The following is a 20,383-nucleotide window of genomic DNA, read 5'->3' as shown; positions in this document are numbered from 1 at the left end:
GGACAGCTTGGATGACAGAGCGGGGCCTGGGGTTTCACAGCTGCTTCTCTCAAAGAGCCGGCGAAGTCGCCCTTGGCTCAGGGTTCTGGAGCACCAGACTGGGGCTGTGAAAGCCGGGGACAGCCACCCCGGCTGCCCAGGGACGGTCTTCTGGCATATCCTCTCCCTGCAAAATGCAGCATCTTTTCTCAAGAGGCTGCTGGCTTGGAGGAAAGCGGCGTCCTGGGCGGGAGGGACACAGGGGCAGGGCAGGGCCAGCTTACTGGTGACAGCCAGGTAGGTGGAGGTCTGCACCTCGCCAGCTCCGTTGCGGGCAAAGCACTGGAACATGCCGGTGTCGTCGGGGAGCAGCCCGCTGATCTGCAGGCCCCCGTCACCACGCTGCCGGAAGCGGCTCAGCCTCTCCACCTCCACCACGGCCGCGTCCTTGTACCAGCTGATGGAGGGCGGAGGTACGCCTGGGGGGACAGACGTGGGCCCACAGTTAGCCCACCTCCTGGCTCCCTCCATCCCGCCTCTGAGCCTGGAAGTCGGCAAGGGGTGTGTGTGGGGGGGTCCCAGTGTGTCTTGGTTTCTAGAACCTTCTCAGAGGTGCCGCTTAATGGTCTTGGAAGAGGTGAAAGATGTTCTCAGCATGGCATTTCTTAAGTTCTTTATAACAGCAGGGGTTCCAAGAAAATTTAGCTTGATTAGTTTAGCTTGGAAATGCTGGACAGGACACATTAATTTTTTTTTAACTGCCATTTAATTTAGCAAAACTTGTGGTATGTTCTGGGAACCTCCAACTGGGGGTTCGTTTCCCAAACTCACATGACCACAGAGTCCCATGTCAAAGAGCATGAAGAAGGGGGTAGTGTTCCTCAGGCGGCCCTTGGGAGCCCCCTCCTACCTGGTCTGCAGAGGGAGGTGAATGGGGGCTCCCTGTCTCTCAGCCTTGCCCAAGTCATACACCCTTGGCCCGGCATGGTCTTCCTGCAGGTACCCCCAACCTCCCCCTGCCCCAGGGCTCCGCTCAAAGGCGACTTCCCCAGAGGAGCTCCCGCTCTCCATTCAAAAGAGCACCCCGTCGTTCCAAGTCCCCTAAGCCTGCTCGCTTCTCCCTTCTTCTTCCCAGCCCTTCTCCACGCTGACATTCTAGGACACTGTATTTCACTATTCCACGGGGCACACTCTTCCACGTAACACCTCTGTGATCAGGACATGTCTTACTATCGAAAGCATGTCATAATTTCATTGACAGTCTTTTTTCTTTCTTAGTGGCACATAAAATCATGGGGCACCTCACAACCCATTTTCGATGAAATGAAATAAGGTATCTTTGTTTATTGGTTCGTCTGCCTTCCTCTTAAGAATGTAAGTTTTGGGGTTGCCTGGGTGGCTCAGTCGTTAAGCAGCTGTCTTTGGCTCAGGTCATGATCCCAGGGTCCTGGGATCGAGCCCTGTATCGGGCTCCCTGCTCAGCGGAGAGCCTGCTTCTCCCTCTCCCTCTGCTGCTCCCCCTGCTTGTGCTCACTCTTTCTGTCAAATAAAATAAAATGTTTTTTTAAAAAAAGAATGTAAGTTTTGTAACAGCAAGGATTTGGCTGTTTGGTTCAGTCTACACCTCCCTAGCCCGAGAGGAGTATCCGCACTTTGGTAAAGCCTCCAAAAAACGTTTGTTGGGTGAATGAATGGAGCTTTCCCTTCCCTTTGTGTGGTCTCAGAAGGGGAGTCCTTACTCACGCCCTCCACGGACACTCTCCTCCTGCCTGAGCTACATTCTGCCCCTTTGCTCACAATCAGACCACGGGCCATGGTGCATGCTCTCTACCTCCCATGCGATCACCCCAGACTTCACCCTGGTTTCAGGCTGTCCTGTAGCTCAGCTGGGCCAGAAAGAGGGAGGCTGGGGGTGGGGAAAGAGGAAATTCTTCAGGAATTCTGACAAAGGGGGGTTAAGTAGAGAGAGTAGGGGAGGAAATGGAGCAAAATGACCCAGAAACCAGGCGGAGCTCATGAGACCCATCTCAGGCGAGATGTACCCAAGTTCTAGCAGTTCTGACATTACGGTAATTTGGCATTGTCTACAACTCCCAAATTATGGGCAATTTCAGTCTGTCACCTATCCTGAAATTATGGTAATTTGGATTCATTTGTAACCCTCGAGTTATGGTAACGTGGGTTGATTTCCAGTCCTGAGATTATGGTAATTTGGCCTGTTTGTTTCCTGGGGTTTCTGCTCACTGCCAGACTGGCTTCCTCCTCAGTGATGCTCCCTGGAGAAGGAAGTGGAATTTAGAAAAGTTTTGGGCAGGGACAGGGAGGGCTAGAGGTCTGGGGCGGGGGGTCCTTGTTCCCCTTTGACTCTGCCACTGTGTTACCTTTGGCCCGACAGGGAATGTCCACCACTTTCTCCATCTCTGCTGTGATGTGTCTCTCTGGCTCCTTGACAAACTGAGGCGGTTCTGCAGGAGGAAGGACCAGGGGAGGGGCTCAGTGCCATGCTCCTCTTGATACAACCACTGCTCGGGTCACCCTTAAGAAGGCCCCAGCCCATCAAACTCAACACCCAAAGAACAAGTAATCCAATCAAGAAATGGGCAGAAGACATGAACAGACGACATCCAAATGGCCAACAGACACATGAAAAAGTGCTCAACATCACTCGGCATCAGGGAAATCCAAATTAAAACCACAATGGGATACCACCTCACACCAGTCAGAATGGCTAAAATTAACAAGTCAGGAAACGACAGATGTTGGCGGGGATGCGGAGAAAGGGGAACCCTCCTACACTGTTGGTGGGAATGGAAGCTGGTGCAGCCACTCTGGAAAACAGTATGGAGGTTCCTCAAAAAGTTGAAAATAGAGCTACCCTACGACCAAGCAATTGTACTACTAGGTATTTACCCAAAGATATAAATGTAGTGATCCGAAGGGGCATGTGCACCCCGATGCTTATAGCAGCAATGTCCACAATAGCCAAACTATGGAAAGAGCCAAGATGTCCATCGACAGATGAATGGATAAAGAAGATGTGATATATATATATATATATATATATATATATATATATATATACACACACACACACACACACACACAATGGAATATTATGCAGCCATCAAAAGGAAGGAAATCTTGCCATTTGCAATGATGTGGATGGAACTGGAGGGTGTTATGCTAAGCAAAATAAGTCAATCAGAGAAAGACAAGTATCATACGATCTCAATGATATGAGGAATTTGAGAAACAAGACAGAGGATCATAGGGGAAGGGAGGAAAACATGAAACAAGATGAAACCAGAGAGAGAGACAAACCATAATGGACTCTTAATCTCAGGAAACAAACGGAGGGTTGCTGGAGTGGGGGGTGGGATAGGAGGGATGGGGTGGCTGGGTGATAGACTCTGGGGAGGGTATGTGCTATGGTGAGCACTGTGAATTGTGCAAGACTGTTGAATCACAGATCTATACCTCTGAAACAAATAATGCAATATATGTTAAGAAAAAAAAAAAGAAGACAGCAGGAAGAGAAAAATGAAGGGGGGAAATCAGAGGGGGAGACGAACCATGAGAGACGATGGACTCTGAGAAACAACCTGAGGGTTCTAGAGGGGAGGGGGTGGGGGGATGGGTTAGCCTGGTGATGGGGATTAAAGAGGGCACGTTCTGCATGGAGCAATGCAATGAACCATGGAACCCTACATCAAAAACTAATGATGTAATGTATGGTGACTAACATAACATAATAAAATAAAATTAAAAATAAATAAAAAATTAATTAAAAAAAGAAAAGAAGACGACCCCAGCCCTACGGCCCCTTCCCCCGGGCGGGGACCCCCAGCAGCCCTGCCCATCTCACCCAGCACAGACAAGTAGGCTCCTCGGATGACGGAGGGGATGCTACTGCTGCGCAGGAGAGCCTCGCACTCATAGTAGCCGGCGTCGCTGCCCGTGGGGCTGGGGACGGTCAGCCGCCGGTTGTAGTCGCTGAGGCCGCCCGACAGCGGCACCCCATCTTTCTTCCAAATGATGTGCAGCTTGATCAGGGGCCTGGAGGGCGAGAGCGAAGCGGGCTCTCAGCCACAGGGGCCCAGGACAGGGGTGGCTGAGAGCGCAGGCCAGGGCCTCAGCCCCCGCCCCTTCGAGGTACAGCACTCCGGACCTCGGTTTCCTCGTCTACAAAATGGGACAGCTGTGCCCCCGGGGGCTTGTGCTGCGGCCGGATGCTCTAATGCAGGGGAGGCACCTGGAGGCCAGGCCGGCACTAACTTGGTGCTCGGGGCCCCCGAGGACAGGAGCTGCCGGAGCCGTGCGTCTCGCTCTTCTGCCGCCTGGCGCGGCGCCCCGTCCGAACGGGAGCCAGCGGGCAGTGCAGCTTTTCAGGCGCGGTGACATGACGAGGAGGAGCGCGAGACGAACACCCAAGGTCTGAAGAGGGAAAGGCAGGCAGACGGACATACCTGCCCCCCAACTTAGAGGGTGAGTCGCCACCCCCATCACCGACCCCGGCCCCTCAAGACCCCGAGACTGGGTTTGGCCTGCTCTCCTGTTCATCTTAGTTTTTCTTTCTTCTTTCTTTTCTTTCTTTCTTTCTTTCTTTCTTTCTTTCTTTCTTTCTTTCTTTCTTTCTTTCTTTCTTTCTTTCTTTCTTTCTTTCCTTTTCTTTTCTTTCTTTCTTTTCTTTCTCTCTTTCTCTCTCTCTCTCTTTCTTTCTTTTTTTCTTTCTTTCTTTATGAGAGATAGAGAGAGAGGCAGAGGCAGAGGGAGAGGGAGAAGCAGGCTCCCCGCGGAGCAGGGGGCCCGATGCGGGACTCGATCCCAGGACCCTGGGATCATGACCTGAACTGAAGGCAGACGCTTAACCGACTGAGCCACCCAGGCGTCCCTCATCTTAGTTTTATATTTTTAAAAGATTTATTTATTTGAGAGAGAGAGAGCACTCATGCGTGAGCACGAGCAAGGGGTGGGGGGCGGGAAGAGGGAGAGGAAGAATCTCCAGCAGACTCTGCACTGAGTGTGGAGCCCAATGCAGGTGTCGATCTCACGACCCTGAGATCACAACCTGAGCCGAAACTGAGAGCTGGAGGCTTAACTGGACGCTTATCCGACTGAGCCACCCAGGCGCCCCATGGCCTGCTCTCCTGTTTAGCGATGGGCGCATCCTCAAGCGGTCTGTGTTAGCTGCACAAGGTGTGCAGAGGGGTCCCGTGGAAAAGGGTCCCGTGGTTGAGTATGTGTGGGCCACACTGGCTCGAGGGCCATTAGGCAGGTTCTGGGCTGCAGATCTTCTCCGCGCCCTTAGCGAGCTCCACACCAAGGCCTTTCCCACCCTCACAGGGAACCTGTGTCTCCAGGAGCGCATGCATAGGAATGCTGCTACAGGGCTGCTCTCTGGGACTCTTCAGCAGGAGGTGACCTCGGGGCCCTTGGTCTGACTCCCCACCTATCACATGCGAGCACCTTTCTTGAGTACTTACAAGGTGGGTTCAGCACTCCACCTACACGCCTTACTGGGGAGGTGCGTGCTCGAATCATTCCCATTTTACAGCCGAGGAGACTGAGGCCCAGATCATGGCAATGGGCCTGGGCCTCGGGGGGGTGACCTATTCTATTGCTACCCTGCTGTTGGCTCGCTGGGTGACCTTGGGCAGGTTGCTTGCCCTCTCTGGGCTTCGGGGTAGTTGTGGGAGGAACAGAAATCATGCGGGAAGTACAGTATAGCGCCCACATGTGATGAGGCTCGGTAATTACTGAACTGTTTCCTGCGTAAGGGAAGTGAGGGTCGTGCGTGGCCAGGAAGGGGCTGCAGATGGGTCTGACCCCAGGTCTTCCCTCCTGCCAAGGCCCCCACACGAGCCCTCTCCCAGCCCTGCGTCCCTGTCATGACTGCCTGCACACAAGGACCAAAACTGCCCCTTCCAGATCGCCCTCAGGGCCATAACTGAGGCGTCGATACCCCGAGCTGAGATCTGCTGCCCCGTAACTTCCCCCGCCCCCCCAGGCCCGGTCTCTCCCCTCAGGCCACGGAGAACGAGCCAGCCCGTCCATGGGTCACCCCTCCTCCAGGGTAAACGCCCCATCTCCTTTCCTGGGTCCTCACGTGACACTTGCAGACCTCCCTGAACTCGGGCTGGTCCCCTTGGAGCCCATAGGTCAGGAGCGCTGGCTGGAGTTAAAGGTGCAGGGGAGCGGGGGCGGGGGCCGTGCTACCCACCTGGCATTGGCCACACACTCCATGGTCACCTCCGAGGTCCCGGCCACCACGCTGGTGTTCTTGGGAGGGATGACGATGGTTGGGGCGATGGGGTCTGCAGGCCCCCCGACATCTGGGGAGAGGTCAGGGGATAGCTGGAGACAGAGGGCGGAAATCCTGTCTCCACTCAGGAGACCTTGGTCCTCATAGAGTGGGGCAGGTGACCACGGGGCACCAACCCAAGCAGCATGACCCCGGGGTCCCTCTCATCTCTCCTCCTCCCTCTGGTCATGGGCATCTGCAGTGTCCAGCGAGCGCCCACTGGAGACCTCCAGAGCCCTCCCCACCTTCCTGTCACATAACATACCCTCCCCCTTAGTCCCTTGTCCTGTCCGTGCCTTCAAAATCCTTCCCTCCATCCACATTTATCTTATTAGCTTACTTCTTCACTGGCCCCCTCTTCCACCCGAATGCAAACTCCCGGTACTGGGTTGAATAGTAATCCCCCCAAATTCATGTCCACGGCAGCTGTGGATGTGACTTTCTTTGGAAATAGGGTCTTTGCAGGTGTGATCAAGTCAAGATGAGGTCCTTCTGTATCCGGGTGGGCCCTAAGGCCGATACGACATGTCCTTACAAGAGGAGTGAAATGGAGACACAGACACATGGACATACAGGGGAGGCCAGGTGAGCACGGAGGCAGAGACCTGGAGTGATGCATCTCCAAGGCAAGGAGGAATGCAAAGGATTGCCAGCCACCACTAGAAACTGAGAGGCAAGAAAGGATCATCCCCTAGAGCCTTCCGGGAGCACACAGGCCTCCCGACATCTCGATTTCAGACGTCTGGCCTCTAAAACTGTTAGAGAGTACATTTCTGTCACCACAAGCCCCCCAGTTTGTAGAATTTTGTTACAGCAGCCCAAGGAAGATAATACATTCCCCGGGGCAGGAACCTCACGAATCCTTGCATTGGGCTGAATTAGGTCTCCTCCAAATTCGTATGTTGAAGCCCTAACCTCCATGTGACTATTTGGAGTTGGGGTCTTTTGTCGGTCATCGGCTTAAGTGAGGTCATAAGGGTGGGGCCTTAATCCAACAGGGCCAGTGCTCTGATCAGAAGAGAAAGACACACCCACAACTCTGTCTCTGCCTACGCGAGGACACAGCAAGAAGGCAGCTGTCTGCGAGGCAGGAAGAGAGGCCTCAGCATAACCCAACCATGCTGGTCCCTTGACCTTGGACTCCCCGAACTGAGAGAGGTCACCACTGTGCTGAAGCCCCTGGTCGGGTAGCCTGTTACGGCAGCCCGCGCTGAGACAGCCTTGCTCACGCCTCCTTCTCCAGCACCAGGGAGACTTCTGGCACATAGCAGGGGCTCACGTATATTTGTTCGGTGAAGGCACGAATGGCCCAGGGCTAGCCCTGCACCAGTTCAGGATCGGTGACTGAAATGCAAGAGAACATATCACGAGTGGGCTTTGTCAACACAATCCCCCGAACTCCTCTAACAGAGGCAGTAGCTTCGCCTTTTGTATTTTTTTGAGTTCTTTAAGAAGTGGCCAGGCTCTTGGTGGGTCAGCACAGGCCCGATATTGGCAGAAACTCCAATATTCTCCATGCACCTGCTCCAGGGCTCCTGGAAGTAGGGCCACAGAGGGCTTTTTCTCTCACGAAAAATCCATCCAGTTGGCTCCTTCCCAGGAGGTTCTGGAGGCAGCCGACTATAATGACCTGCACGGCCCTGGGGCGGGGGGGGGGGGGGGGGGGGGGGGGGGGGAACAGTGACAGGACATCCTTTATGGGGAGAGCATGTCACGGCCCCACTGCCGCTCTGGGCCACCCCGTTCAGCCCTGGGCAGGTTTTCTTGCCTGGACTTCAGGCTTTGCTAGAAAAGTGAAAAAAATTTAAAAAATAAAGTAAAATGAAGAAGGAAGAAAGGAAGCATATAAAGCAAAATAATTGCAACAATATAAAAGCCTCATGTAGGTGCCATAAAGAGCGATCGGATTGAAAGCTGCTGATATAGCTGAATCCATAAAAGTGTGCTCTAAGTTGTTTATTACACGCCAGGGCGCACAGGTACCACAGCCCAGATTAACGGGGCAGGAGGAGGAGACAGACAGTTAGAGCCCAAGCGACATGCCCCACTGTGGAGCCAGGTAAACAGAGCCCTCGGGGTTTAAAAATAGGAGGGCCACCCCAGGACCTCAGGGCAACTCGTTGGGTGGAGGGGAGACTGACACCCATCCGGGGATCCTGGAGGTCATGCCTTGGTCCTGGCAGCGGCCCTGGGGCTCGAGGGTAGGGACCAGCCGCGGTTGGGGATCCCTGGACCCAGCGATGGAGGGCTGGGGGGTCAGGAAGACCTGGTTCAAAACCTTGCTCCGCCCCAGCCATCCTGCAGTGGTGCAGTGGGGGGGTGGTGGGGGGATTGGGGGGTGTCTCAGCTGGGTCTTGATTTTCTCCGGGGCAATATGGGGATAAAAATGACCGCATCACAGGGTTCTGTGAGTTCAGCCCCTTGCTCAACAGATCTTCTCTGGGTGAGGGCTCAGTCCCTTCCAGACTGTGCCTGGTACCAGGGATTCCCCACTGAGTGAGGCGGATAGGGGTCTGTCCTCATGGAGCGCACGGTCTGGATCTCAGATCAGTGCTTAGACATTTATCGGATTAGAGCTGATGGGATGGATGCTGGGAAGAAGGGCCTCGGTGGGGGTGGCCAAGCTTGTCTGGGGTGAGCGCAGAGTACCCGGTGCTGAGTAAGTACTCAGTAAATCATAGTCTGTCCTCCTTGGGGTGTACCTGCCTATGCTCGGGGACAGCTTCCTTGTCTCCCACCCTCCACCCGCCCAAACCACGTGATGGACCCAGAGACCACCAGCAGGTGAGAGTCCACAGACCCTCCAGGGCCTTCCGACTGAGGGTAAGAGTTCCCACCCATCCGGCCCCTTCCCTGCACTCTGCTGAACTTTACTCCCTCATCACAACGGCCACCAGCCACCGGACGCTGGTCATGATTGTCATCCACAATTTACAGATGAGAAAGCCAGAGACATTAAGTAGTTTACTTCCCAGTGACAGTCGCTAATGAGGGACAAAACCAGGAATGGGACCACGTCTCCGGGGCTGCAAACCCGCGCCATTAACCACTCCCCAGATCATCTCTCTGGCTCAGTCCTTGCTCGGGCGCAGAGGGAAACAAATCTCCCTTTTGGCTGAGGTCCGCTCTGCTAGAAGTTGTCTGAACTACCTCTGAGCAGCCCCTCAGCCCTGGTCCCTTTCCCCCTGGCCCCCATGCACGCCTTCTCCTTTCCCTGCCACCCGTGACCTCCTGGTTGCAAGTCCCCTTTTCTCCACTCTGATTCTCTTTGATTGCTCTGGACATTTAGCTCTGTGGACCCCTTTCTCCAACACCCCTTTCCCTGAGCTTCCAGGACCCACCAACTACACTGTGCCTCACACAGTTCTCCCCGGCTCTGGTCTCCGGAAGTGAAGAAGCCAATGGTCCTTGTCCCTCCCACCCTCACCCCCAGTTCCCTGGCTCCCCCTGATCTCACCAGCCTCCTATTCTGGTGTGGTGTGAAGGTAGAGAAGGACAGCTCGGGGTGGACTGGGGACGTCAAGACGGGCCTGGGTGGCACAGACTTGGCTCCAAGCAGGACACACCTTGCTGACAGGTGCTCTCTGTTGGGGGCCCTGTGCTGGCAGCTCCTTGCTCGCCAGGTCTTCGGATGACCAGCTGGGGTGAGGAGGACAGCGGACCATGCTTGGGGATGGAATGTAGGACATCTGCCTCATCGGACTCATGCTCTGGGCAGTGGGGTGAATGGGGCCCAAAGGTCAAGCCAGAAAATCACATGGAAAGCAGAGCAAGGAGGAGAGTTATCTTCCATGTGAGTGCCTGCCGTGGACAGGACCCAGGGCTGAGAAAGCACAGAGGCTCTCCACACAGAGACAAAGTTGGATCCTGCTGCCCTGGGGTGATTCTGGTAACAGGCGCCAGGAGGAGACACCACTGTGATGCATTCTCCTGGGGTCATCTCATCGAATCCTCCCAACTACACTTTTGCCAGAGGTACCAGGAAACAGACTCAAGGACCACGTAACTCATCTGGGCCACAGGTCAAGCGTGTGGGGGGGTGGAGCAGGGAGGTGAGCTGCTCCCCTCTCCTGGGCAGGCATCCAACATGGGGGCCATGAACCACAGGTGGCTAGGAGCTCTTAAAATGTGACTGGCGCCCCTTTGATTTAATGGGATTTAATTTGATCTAATTTACATTTAATTAAAAACAGATCCCCAAATCAGTTATTAGAACACTTTTAAGTATGTGTAGAACAACTCGGGTATCCAACATCACCTTTCCAGCTGTAAATTTGATGAAGTCTAAATGCAGATCACGTATTTCAGATGAAAAGTGAGCAACCAAAAGATGCGCTCCAAGTATAAAATACACAGAGATTTCGAAGACTTAGTAGGAAAGAGAAGCCCAGCATAAAGTACCTCCTTAATATTTTCCGTCGATTATATGTGAAAATGGTAATGTTTTGGATATGTTGGGGCAAATAAAATACGTTAATAAAATTAATTTCCTGTTGCTTTTTCCTTTTTTAAAAATGAGGCTACTGGCAAATTGTAAATTACCCCATTCCTGAGTGTGGGGCCACGGTCCAGGCTTGACAGTCTGTGTGAGGTCATCAGGGTGACCCCTGGGCAGGGGTCAGCTCCCAACTCCAGGGTGGGCACTGGCTTTGTTCTTAACTTCTGCATTTCTGAAGAGCATGGGCATCCCTCCACCCCACCTCCCCGCCCCAGGGCCTCTAAGAAATAGAATTGCCCCGAGGGCAGAGGCGGGGGGGGGAGGGCAGAGATGGGGGGGGGAACAGAGGGAGGGGCCAGCCTCCCCGAGATCAGGGAGGGGGGCTGGAGCTGGTGGTCGGTAAAGGGGCAAATGCTCCTGGCTGGCAGGCAGGCGGGCTGGGGGATTTTGTGTCACTGACATGAACAGGGTTTTGAAGTGCAATCACTCGTGGGAGGAGAAATTAGCTGAGAATCAGCTGATTCTGCTCTTAATCCAGCACAAATCGCCGCGTGAGAACAGAAGACAAGGGGCGATGGGGTGGGAGAAACAGACAACCGGAGGAGGCTTGGGTAGACACAGGCGTCCGGAAGGGTCCTACCCGCCTCCCTCGGGCCAGATGGAGGGTTCGGGTGGGGAGCTGAGATGGAGCACAGAGTGAATGACATCCACAGTCCGCCCGCAGGGTTGCTGGCTTAAGGCCCATGAGGAGGAGGTCAGGTGTTGGGGAGGAGCACAGAGTGGGGGGCTCCAACCTCTGGTCCCAGGGTAAATTGAGTCACCCTGACTCAGACCGTGAACTTTGCCTCTTCCCCAGTGACTGAATTCTATTAGACTCCAGGTATCTGATCACTGGAGAATATAGGGGGGCCCAGGTCAATGTCAGAGGTCACCCTTGTGACCCTGATAGGTCAGTATCCTGAATGGAACCCTCCTCTGGGCATTCAGGTGTCTTTCTAGGCCAACTGGAACTTGGGGCTGGGGAAGGGGATTAATTCCGGGGATATGGGAAGGGGTTCTGCTGGTGCTCAGAAGGCCTAGGAATGGACACGGTAGGGCTGAGGAATGTTCTGGGCTTTCCAGACACCGGCAGACAGAGGCAGGGATCAGGGGAAGGACAAGGGAAGGCCCCATGCAGACCCACACCCAGGTCTTGCTGCAGGCGTCTGTGTCCCCACGCGACCATGGATGATAAATGAGACTTGCTTTGGGGGCAGGAGTGGTACAGATGTGGAGGGACGTGAACATCTGGCCCCCCAGCTTGTGTGGTTGTTCGGCTGCTACGGCAAGCTCGGGTAACCACGTGCTCGGCGAGGCTTCTGGGCCTGGGCCGGCTGCTGGAGCAACCCCACCCGCCATCTCTCACCCAGGGACGGAGCGCAGAGGGAGGGGGCCAGGCTGGCTGGCAAGAATCAGGCCAGGGAGGGCGTCCCGGCATTTCCATCAGGGATCAGAAACCTGCCTTCAGTCTCGGCTAGATGAATAAATACCTCTTTGCCAAAGGAGACCCAAGGAGCCACCCCTTTCCATTCGCTAACATCTGTTCTCTGCCCCTGGGGAGAGCTTGGCCCATCTCTTCCAGCGTGCTGGGTGGTTTCTGGGATGGGCAGAGAGGCAATTTTAGGCAGGAGCCTGGGCGGAGAGCCTGTGTTCCCACGAGTGGAGACAGCCTTGCTCGGAGTAGTGCTTTGATGGACCAGCTGAGTAGAAGCTGTGAGTGCAGTTCTCTTGAAACAAGCTCCCCATCTCCTGCATGCTCTCCCTGTCGGCACCTGAGCCCCAGAGGTGGCCGTAACCCACACATGCATACTCTCTTCCGCATCCCACGCCCGTCTCTGGGCCTCCAGCAGCCCTGCTCACAGCCAGCTCAGCGTCCCCTCCCCTGATGCAGGAACTCAGCTTTGTCATGGGAACGGGGTCCAGCACTCAGCTCCCTCCTTGCTTCTACCCTCACACTCCCAATGCTGGGGCTCCTCCTCCTATTCCTCGGAGGCCCCTCTGCTGCCCTACTCTAGCCTCCCACCTCTGCCACCACTCCGTCTTCCCAACGACCCCCTGGAGCCCCGTTCCCAAGATTTAATGACGCGCTCCTCCATCCGTCCCAGGCCCAGCCGCTTACTTACTCTCCACGGCAAGAGTGATGGGCTGGCTGGTCTTGTTATCCCCGTTCTTGTCATTAACAGCCTGCACGTAGTAGCGGCCTGCGTCGGGAGCCACTGTTGACAGGATGACGAGGGTGTTCTCCAGGGTGATGGCTCTGCGAAGAGGAAAAGGATCTGTCTGACAGGGGCCCAGGGGCTCTGACCATCGGAGGATGGGCGCGGGGACAAGAAGCTGGTGGCCCCCGGAGCCCCTCCTCCAGCCCAGCTCCCAGGACCACTGACTGCCTCAACTTCAGCATGCTCTGTTTGCCGAGAATCCCAACACGCTGCCAGGGCTGGGGTCAGACGCAAACCCAGCATGTGCACATAGGTCCGAGACCGTCCCCGTTGAAGCTTCCCAGCCCCCACCCCACACCTGGCCCCGGGCGTCCGAGCCCCCACGGCCTTCCGTCCTCTCCCACATCACACCTTCAATGCTGAGTGTGACCCTCTCTACACCAGGAGGGTCCAGCGCTAAAGAAATCCATTCAATGGAATGAATGAACGAGGAACGGATGATGAGCAATGATCATGAATTTAGAAATGAAGAGGATCATTCCAGAATCAATGCCTTAACCTAATTCTACGTTTGTTGGGATTGATTCCAAAGCCATAGGTGGCCTGTAACACCGATGACGGGGGTTCCTCTGTGCCCCAGCCCCCTCTCAGGGTGTCAGGTGCTCCCTTCCCGAAGCTGGTCAACAAGGATGGAGACTGGCTGTGGGCTGAGGGAGCAGGAGGAAGGAGGCCAGCTGGGCGGTGGGGTGCAGGTCCCCTCTGCTGGGGTCCCACCATGCAGCCCCGCAGCACCTGGTCTGCAGGCAGGGAAAGGGGCCGGTCCAGGCGGGAAGCTGAGGACCCCATCTGATGCGGGGGAGACAGCCCCAGGAGCGCTGCCCACGCCCGCTCTGCCCGGCTCCCCCTCTCACCCATTCTCTCGATGACAAACAAAACCATTAGTTTGTCAAGTCTATCTCGGATTCTAATGTGATGTGCCCGAGACAGCTGTTAAACATCCTTAATGTTAGTTTAACAAGGACAGACCCAGTTGAATTCTTTTCAAATTTTCCCATTAGGGGAATGTTAGAGTTTTAAACAGGCTCTCAAATAAACATCCCCTCTGATGCCTCTCTAGCTGGGCTGTGCTGGTGTCCCCTCTTTCCTGGTTTTGGGGGGTTCATGGGCTGAGTCTCACACCGTCAGTGGAGCTCTGGGAAGTAGGAAGGGAAAGCCCTCTCCCCCCAATTCTTGGGTATCCTAATGATATTTTTTGTTTTTTTCTGGAGGAAAACCCCTCTCCAGCTAATGAGCTGATGGAAAGTAAGATAAAGCCAGGCTAAAATATTTTAAAAGTGACAAGCTGGGACAGGAACAGGGACCGTTTCCCTACAAGGAAGTCTCCTGCAGAGGTCCTTGTCCTTTAGTGCAGCTTGTGGGGCAGGCCAGGGTCGGGGAGGAAGGCTGGGCCATGTCAAGGGCCGGGCGCAGCTCTGGAATGAGCTCCGGCCACAGCCTCTAAGGAGCACACATCCTCCTCCATGCTGAGCCTCAGTCTCCACATCTGTGAAGGGGGTAGAAGAAATGCTTGTGAAGATCCCTCCCAGCCCTGAGGTTGAGGGATTCTGATTCCTGCCACTGCTTCGGTCCTATCTGCATCTGGCCTGAGGCTGTCACCCTCCCTCTCCTGCAGCCCTCACCTGGCCCACAGTCCAAGGTCAGGACTAATGTGATGGGCAGCAGTGCACCTGGACCACTTGACGGGAGCTCCCCACCCTCTCCAACACGGCGGCCCTGGACAAGCCGGCTGAATGAAGTCTCTGGAGGGTGGGCACACTGGGCATGGCCGGGCCCCACTCCCCAGGGCACCTGCCTGCCCTGAACCCCCTCTTGCCTCCAGGGAGGGTTCCTATCTCCAGTGTTTTCTCTCCTTAACCAGGAAGAGACCACCTCATCCCCCAACCCCTCCTTTTGCTCTATTTTATCCACATTACGACGGATCCTTCTAGGTCAGTGGTTCTCAATCGGGGGGTGCGGGGGAGGGGGGCTTCACCCTCCAGGGGACATTTGATAATGTCTGGACAAGTATTAGTATCACAGCTGTGGGGCTGTGATAGGAACTAGTGGGCAGAGGTCGGGGATATTGCTAAGTGTCCTACAAAGCACCGGACAGCCCGCACAATGATTTATCGGGCCCCAAGCGTGGACTGTGCCGTGGTGGAGATGCCCTGTCCTGGGTGAGATGGCATAGCGGGTGGCAGTTCATCCACGTAAGCAGCTGGGAAGCCAGGTGGGGCAGTGGGGCTGGGCTGGTGGGATATGGCAGAAGGTATGTGCACCATCTCCAGGCTCAGACCCTAAGGACCCCCCGTGCAACTCCTAGGATCTCCCCTGTCAGAGCTGGGCAACTCTGAAGCCCAGGGTTGAGGACGGCAGAGCTCCTACCAGCCAGGGCCCCCGGATGACTGTGGAGGAGCGTCCTTCCCCTCCCTTGCCTCTGCTGGGACTTTAAATGAGCAAAAAAAAAAAAATACACTTCTCCGGTGCTAAGTCCCTGGCGTTTGGGGGTCTTGTCTGTAACGGCAGCTGGTGTTGCCTTAACTTGCGCTAGAGGCAAGGAGGACACTCTGGACTGGGGCCCTCAGGACCAGGGATGGAGCTCCGAATGTGGCAGAGGGACTTCGAAGCCCTCATGGCCTTTGACCGGCCCTCCCTCTGCCCTCAGCAGGTGGTTACGGAAGGTCCCTGGGCTTCCGGCCTTCTGCAGGATGACCACCCCCTCGATAGATGGTTCTGGAATGACCCTGTACCTCACTTCCCAAGCACACAGAGCTGTTTCTGGCACTCAGAAGGGCTTCTGGCCTGCTGCACCCCAGATCCACCCACTCTGAAAGAAGCTGCTGGAATGCTCTCGGGGCACGGAGGTCAGGGTTCAACTCTCGGACAAGGGCGGGGGTACATATTCCAGCCACACTCTTCGGGCTCCAATTGACTAGGTCTTTCCCACTTCCCTCATCGGCCCAGCTCCCACCCCACCTTCCATCCATTCCTATTAAGCCAGTCCTTTTTTCCCCTTGGGTCCACGGGGGCCCAATTGATAATTTAATTAAGAATAAAAGAAATCATCCTAGAACCTGCCCAAAGCCCCCAGCATGTGTCTTTGTTGGGCAGCTTGTCTCCTTTTCAACAGCGAGCCCCAGGGCCACGGCAAAGTGTGGCTAATCGGCGTCCCTGCCCCGGCAGTGAGAACAGCCTTGCGGAGATAGCGCGCCCCCGTCGGCGCCCCGCACGCCCCTCCGGCTGATAGCGCTCAGCAGATACGTATCTCTGGCAAACAGACGCCGGAGAATTTGCTTCCAGGGACCTTTCCTCTCAGCCATGAATATTAATCCGCTGTAATTGCGGAGATACAATCTCCACAGCCTTGTCTCATGTGTTTGGCTGGAGTGTTGGAGCGGGTGGGAAGGCGGCGGGTGTGACCACGAAGGCGGGCATGTGTCTGCACGCCAAGATCATTCTGTCCCGGTGCCAGAGGCTGTTGGCAATGGTAAGGGGGTGAGGACAGAGGGCGGGAGTGAGAAAAGGGGGTGGCAAGGGGTGTTAGGCGAGGGGTGATGCAAGTGAGCGTGGAGAGAGGTTCTCATCCCCCACAGCGAACACGGTAGAGACGTGTCCACGAGCCCTCCTGCAGCCGCGGCACCTGCTGTGAACTATCATGGAGCTGCTCTTGCCTCTGAGTCTGGATGGGGCCTCAGCATCCTTCTCAACACAGTATTCCAGGCAGCCTCTGCCAACCAACTGGCCTGCAGGCTGCCATCATGGATATACCTGGAGCTGCGTGATAACCTCAGAGAAGGGAGTTAGGGAGGGCTCAGGACTCACCTGTCTCAGTACCTTTGTGGGGGAGCACCCCCCCTTCTGCAGTTCAGCCTGTCTGTGTTAATGGTAAACCATGCTCTGCTGGCTTTACTGACCCTTAATGAGGCGCGAGGAAGCCTGAGCTGACTCATACAGCATGAGCCTGTCCACCTGTTAACCTGGGGGGGCCACTCCAATCCTTCCCTGGCTCTGTAGCCACACCCTTTGCCATGTGACTTCACAGCTCTTCTCACTCAAGAGACAGAGTTCATCCCCTGCTTCTGGAGGCTGAGTTCTACCACATGACTCGCTTTGAGCATCGGGATGTTAGCAGAGGCTTGGCAGATCCATGTTTCTGCTTCCTTTCTGCTCCTCTGCAATGGCCAGAAGAAGCCGGGGCTAGCTGGCTGGGGGATGGGACATGCGGAGCAGAGTCCCCCCGCTAAGCTAACCCGTCAATAGCCAGCCGACCCCAGGCAAATCAGAGAGCCCAGCCCAGGTCCCGATCTGCACATTCATATGACTCATAAATGCTTACTGCTTCTGGTCCCTGGGACTTTTTGTTATGCAGCATTTCTGTATCTGTGGGTAACAGATATAGTCTAGGACAGTGGTTCTCAATTGTGTCTGCATGTCAGAGTCACTGCGGAGCTTTAACCGCCCCCCCAAGTGCCAGGGTACACCCCATTTCAACAAACTCAGAATGTGCAGGCGGGAGGATCTAAAGATCAATGCATTTTAAATTGTCCAAACGATTTTAACAGGTAGTCAGGTTGCGAATCACTGTTCCAGGACCAATTCTCTATGAGAGCAATCACTTTATCCTTCTTCTCTCCTTGTCTGTGTCCCTGTTGGCACATAATTTCCACATAAGACAGAATTAAGGACCCTGACTCTGAAGTCGCCCAGGCTGGAACCAGCTGTGTGAGACCGGGCAACGTGGTTCAACTCCGGGGGTTGGGGGGGCTCTACCGTCCAGAAAGTGGAGACAAAACCAGCCCCTTCATAGGACTATTGTGAGGGTCGTTCCTCCAATGGCCACTATTTGAGTGTGTGCTCTGGGGATTGAAAGGGGAACGAGACAGAGCGTCTCCCTCGTGGAGGTGCACACCCATCGCAGAGGAGAGGACGATGTGGGCAGTGTGCTTAGCCCAGGCTCGAGGCCACAGCGGCCACTCAAGGAACGACAGCTGCTGTTCATGCCGGGACGTTACCATGTTATTCTTGTGAGGCCTCTCTCACCCCAGAGGCAAGAACTGTCCATCTTGGCTCCCGCTTCCCTCAGAGACCAGGATGGGCCCCGCCCACAGCTGACCTGTGGCCTGAGGGGACCAGGACAAAGGTGGTCTTTCTTGTTTTCTGGGGAGTGGGGTTGAGGGGGGAGAGCTGGAGTCCAAAAGGAGAGAGCTGGGGCTGGCTCCAGACCCCGAGGCAGGATCAGGAGGGCCGGGAGCATCCCTGGAGGAAATGCTCTGCCCCTCGCCCTCTGTGAGGTGTTGGCTCCATGGCTCCTGCCCACAAGCCCGGCTGCCACAACCCACGCCCTGGGCCACACAGAGGGGTCCTTGTTAATGCTGAAAGGGCCATGTGTTTCTCTCCCTGCCGGGCCTCCCTGGCTTCCCCTCCTCCAAAACACACATAGCCACACCCTCACCCCACATGGGAAACAGCCGGGTGGCCACCCTGCCAGGGACATGCCAGCACCCTCCCACGGATGGGGATGGCTTCTGTCACTGCCTGTTGTGGGTTTCAGTGCTTTGGGAGGCAGCTGAGAGTGGGGCCGACGCCCTGGGGCTCCCCAGGAACGCCACCAAGCAGCTGTATCCCCAAGTCTTCACACGCGTGTTCCCAGAAAGCCCCTCCTTGTTGGCCACCCTTCTCTTGTCATCCGGGAGGTCCCAGATCCCCTCTCCCACAGGGCGAGCCCCCTGCATCCCCCTCCAGAGCAGGGCCTCACATGCGGCTGCTGGGCGGGATCTTGCGGCCGTCCCGGAACCAGGTCACCTGTGGCCGTGGGAAGCTGGCGATGCGTGGGGCACGGATTACAGCTGCTTCTCCATGGGAGACACTCTGGTGCTTCTCGCCTTCCTCAAAGCTGCCCATGTCTGCGGGAGGGAAGAGCGTACGTGTGGGTCAGACTGCCCAGATCCCGTGCTGGGAGTGGTGGCAGCAGGATGGCCGTGGGGAAGGAGGCCGCTGGGCTCAGACCACCCACCCGACCCCATCACCCCACCCTCTAAGCCCATCATCATGACATGCCCTGCTTTGTGCTTTGGGGGTTTCCATCCATACATCCATGAACCAATCGATGCATCCAGCAACCACGAAGAGGTTGGTCATTATTTCACACATTTTACAAAGGGAAAAACTGCCCAAACAGGCTCCGAGAGGTTCCTTGACTTGTCCAAGGGCACGTGGCTAGGAAGGGGGTAGAGCCAGGATTTGAACTCAGATCTGAGTCTGGAGTCTGGAGGGCACTCCCTGTAGGGCAGTCGGGGTTTCGGCGTGAGGAGAAGGGCACATCTTGGGGCTGGTCCCTAGGTTCTTGGTGGAGGCAAGGTTGGGTACACTGGGGACGGTGGGGTCTTGGATGCTCATAGAGTATGGATATGATTTTCCTCCTCTGCCTTGGGTGGGAAGCGTATGGGGCTGCATGCACGTGTGAATGGAAACACCATATTGCTCTTTTAAAAACATGCCTACCCTGCTGGCAGATAAGGAGGGGAACATTTGTCCCGGCTCTGCTATGCCGGCCCGGAGGGGAAGAGAGCAGCAGAGATGCAGGCAGGAAACTTCTGGTGGCCCACCTGCCGGCTGGAATCGGGGTGGGGTTTGATTCTAGTAGCAGAGGGTTACAACGGGGCACGGGAAGGGGTCTGCGCTGAACGTCATGACTTTTGAACATTAATGTACATCCTTGCTACTCAAAGTGTGGTCCATAGGCCAGCAGCATGGGCATCACCTGGGAGCCTGTTAGAAATACAGAGTCTCAAGCCCCACCCCGACCTACTGAATCAGAACCTGCATCTTCACCAGACCCCCAGTGAAGGGTACCCATATTCAAGTGTGACAAGCATCACTGTCCCCAACTTGGCCACATACCAGTTAGAAAAAGTGCTGATGCTAAGTTCAAGAACTCACCTGCAGACTTCTGTTTCCACCGCTATGGGGTGTGTGAGCTGGCCATCAGCATTCCCATGTGCAATCAGGTTCCGACCACCGAAAACTGAGCTGCATGTCCCCACTGCCCACTGTCCCCTCCCTGGCCAAGGCGGCCACGTCCCAAGCCACCTGGTCTCCTGCTGCTTTCACTGTTATTTCTCAACCCCTTGAATATCGCTGCCTCTTCTCTCTTTCCTTCAACCAGGCATCCCCCAGCCTGGCTAAACGTCAGAATCCCCCGAAAGGGTGGGCGGGACTCAGATGTGGGTATTTCTAAAGCTGCTCAGGTAGTTCCAACATGAGCCAAGGTGGAGAATGACCGTCTGGGCTCAAGCTAGCAGCTCATAGTACTTTGGTGGGTCTCAGAATCCCCTGGGAACTCGGTAAGCCCATAGATTTGTTCTCATCCTTTGCTCCTCCCCAGGGCATGGAAAGGCCCTGATTTGATGCACCTGGATCTCTGAGTTC

The 20,383-nt window shown here is 55.5% G+C and overlaps 1 protein-coding gene across 1 annotated transcript in view; it reads right to left on the bottom strand.

The window, feature by feature from the left end:
• Positions 1-20,383, bottom strand: part of SDK2 (sidekick cell adhesion molecule 2) — a 131,967-nt gene that overhangs the window by 73,384 nt on the left and 38,200 nt on the right. Inside the window, exons 4-9 of the mRNA XM_035026354.1 lie at positions 18,711-18,858; positions 12,881-13,014; positions 6,200-6,311; positions 3,845-4,035; positions 2,361-2,444; positions 264-458 (exon numbers count right to left, since the gene is read on the bottom strand). Of these exons, the coding sequence (XP_034882245.1) occupies positions 264-458; positions 2,361-2,444; positions 3,845-4,035; positions 6,200-6,311; positions 12,881-13,014; positions 18,711-18,858 (864 nt within the window). The remainder of the gene's footprint in view (positions 1-263; positions 459-2,360; positions 2,445-3,844; positions 4,036-6,199; positions 6,312-12,880; positions 13,015-18,710; positions 18,859-20,383) is intronic.

The sequence above is a fragment of the Mirounga leonina genome, unplaced genomic scaffold (assembly GCF_011800145.1).
Source record: "Mirounga leonina isolate KUSES-001 unplaced genomic scaffold, KU_Mleo_1.0 Mir_197, whole genome shotgun sequence".
Taxonomy (NCBI): Eukaryota; Metazoa; Chordata; class Mammalia; order Carnivora; family Phocidae; genus Mirounga; species Mirounga leonina.
This window is presented reverse-complemented; position numbering and strand designations above follow the sequence as displayed.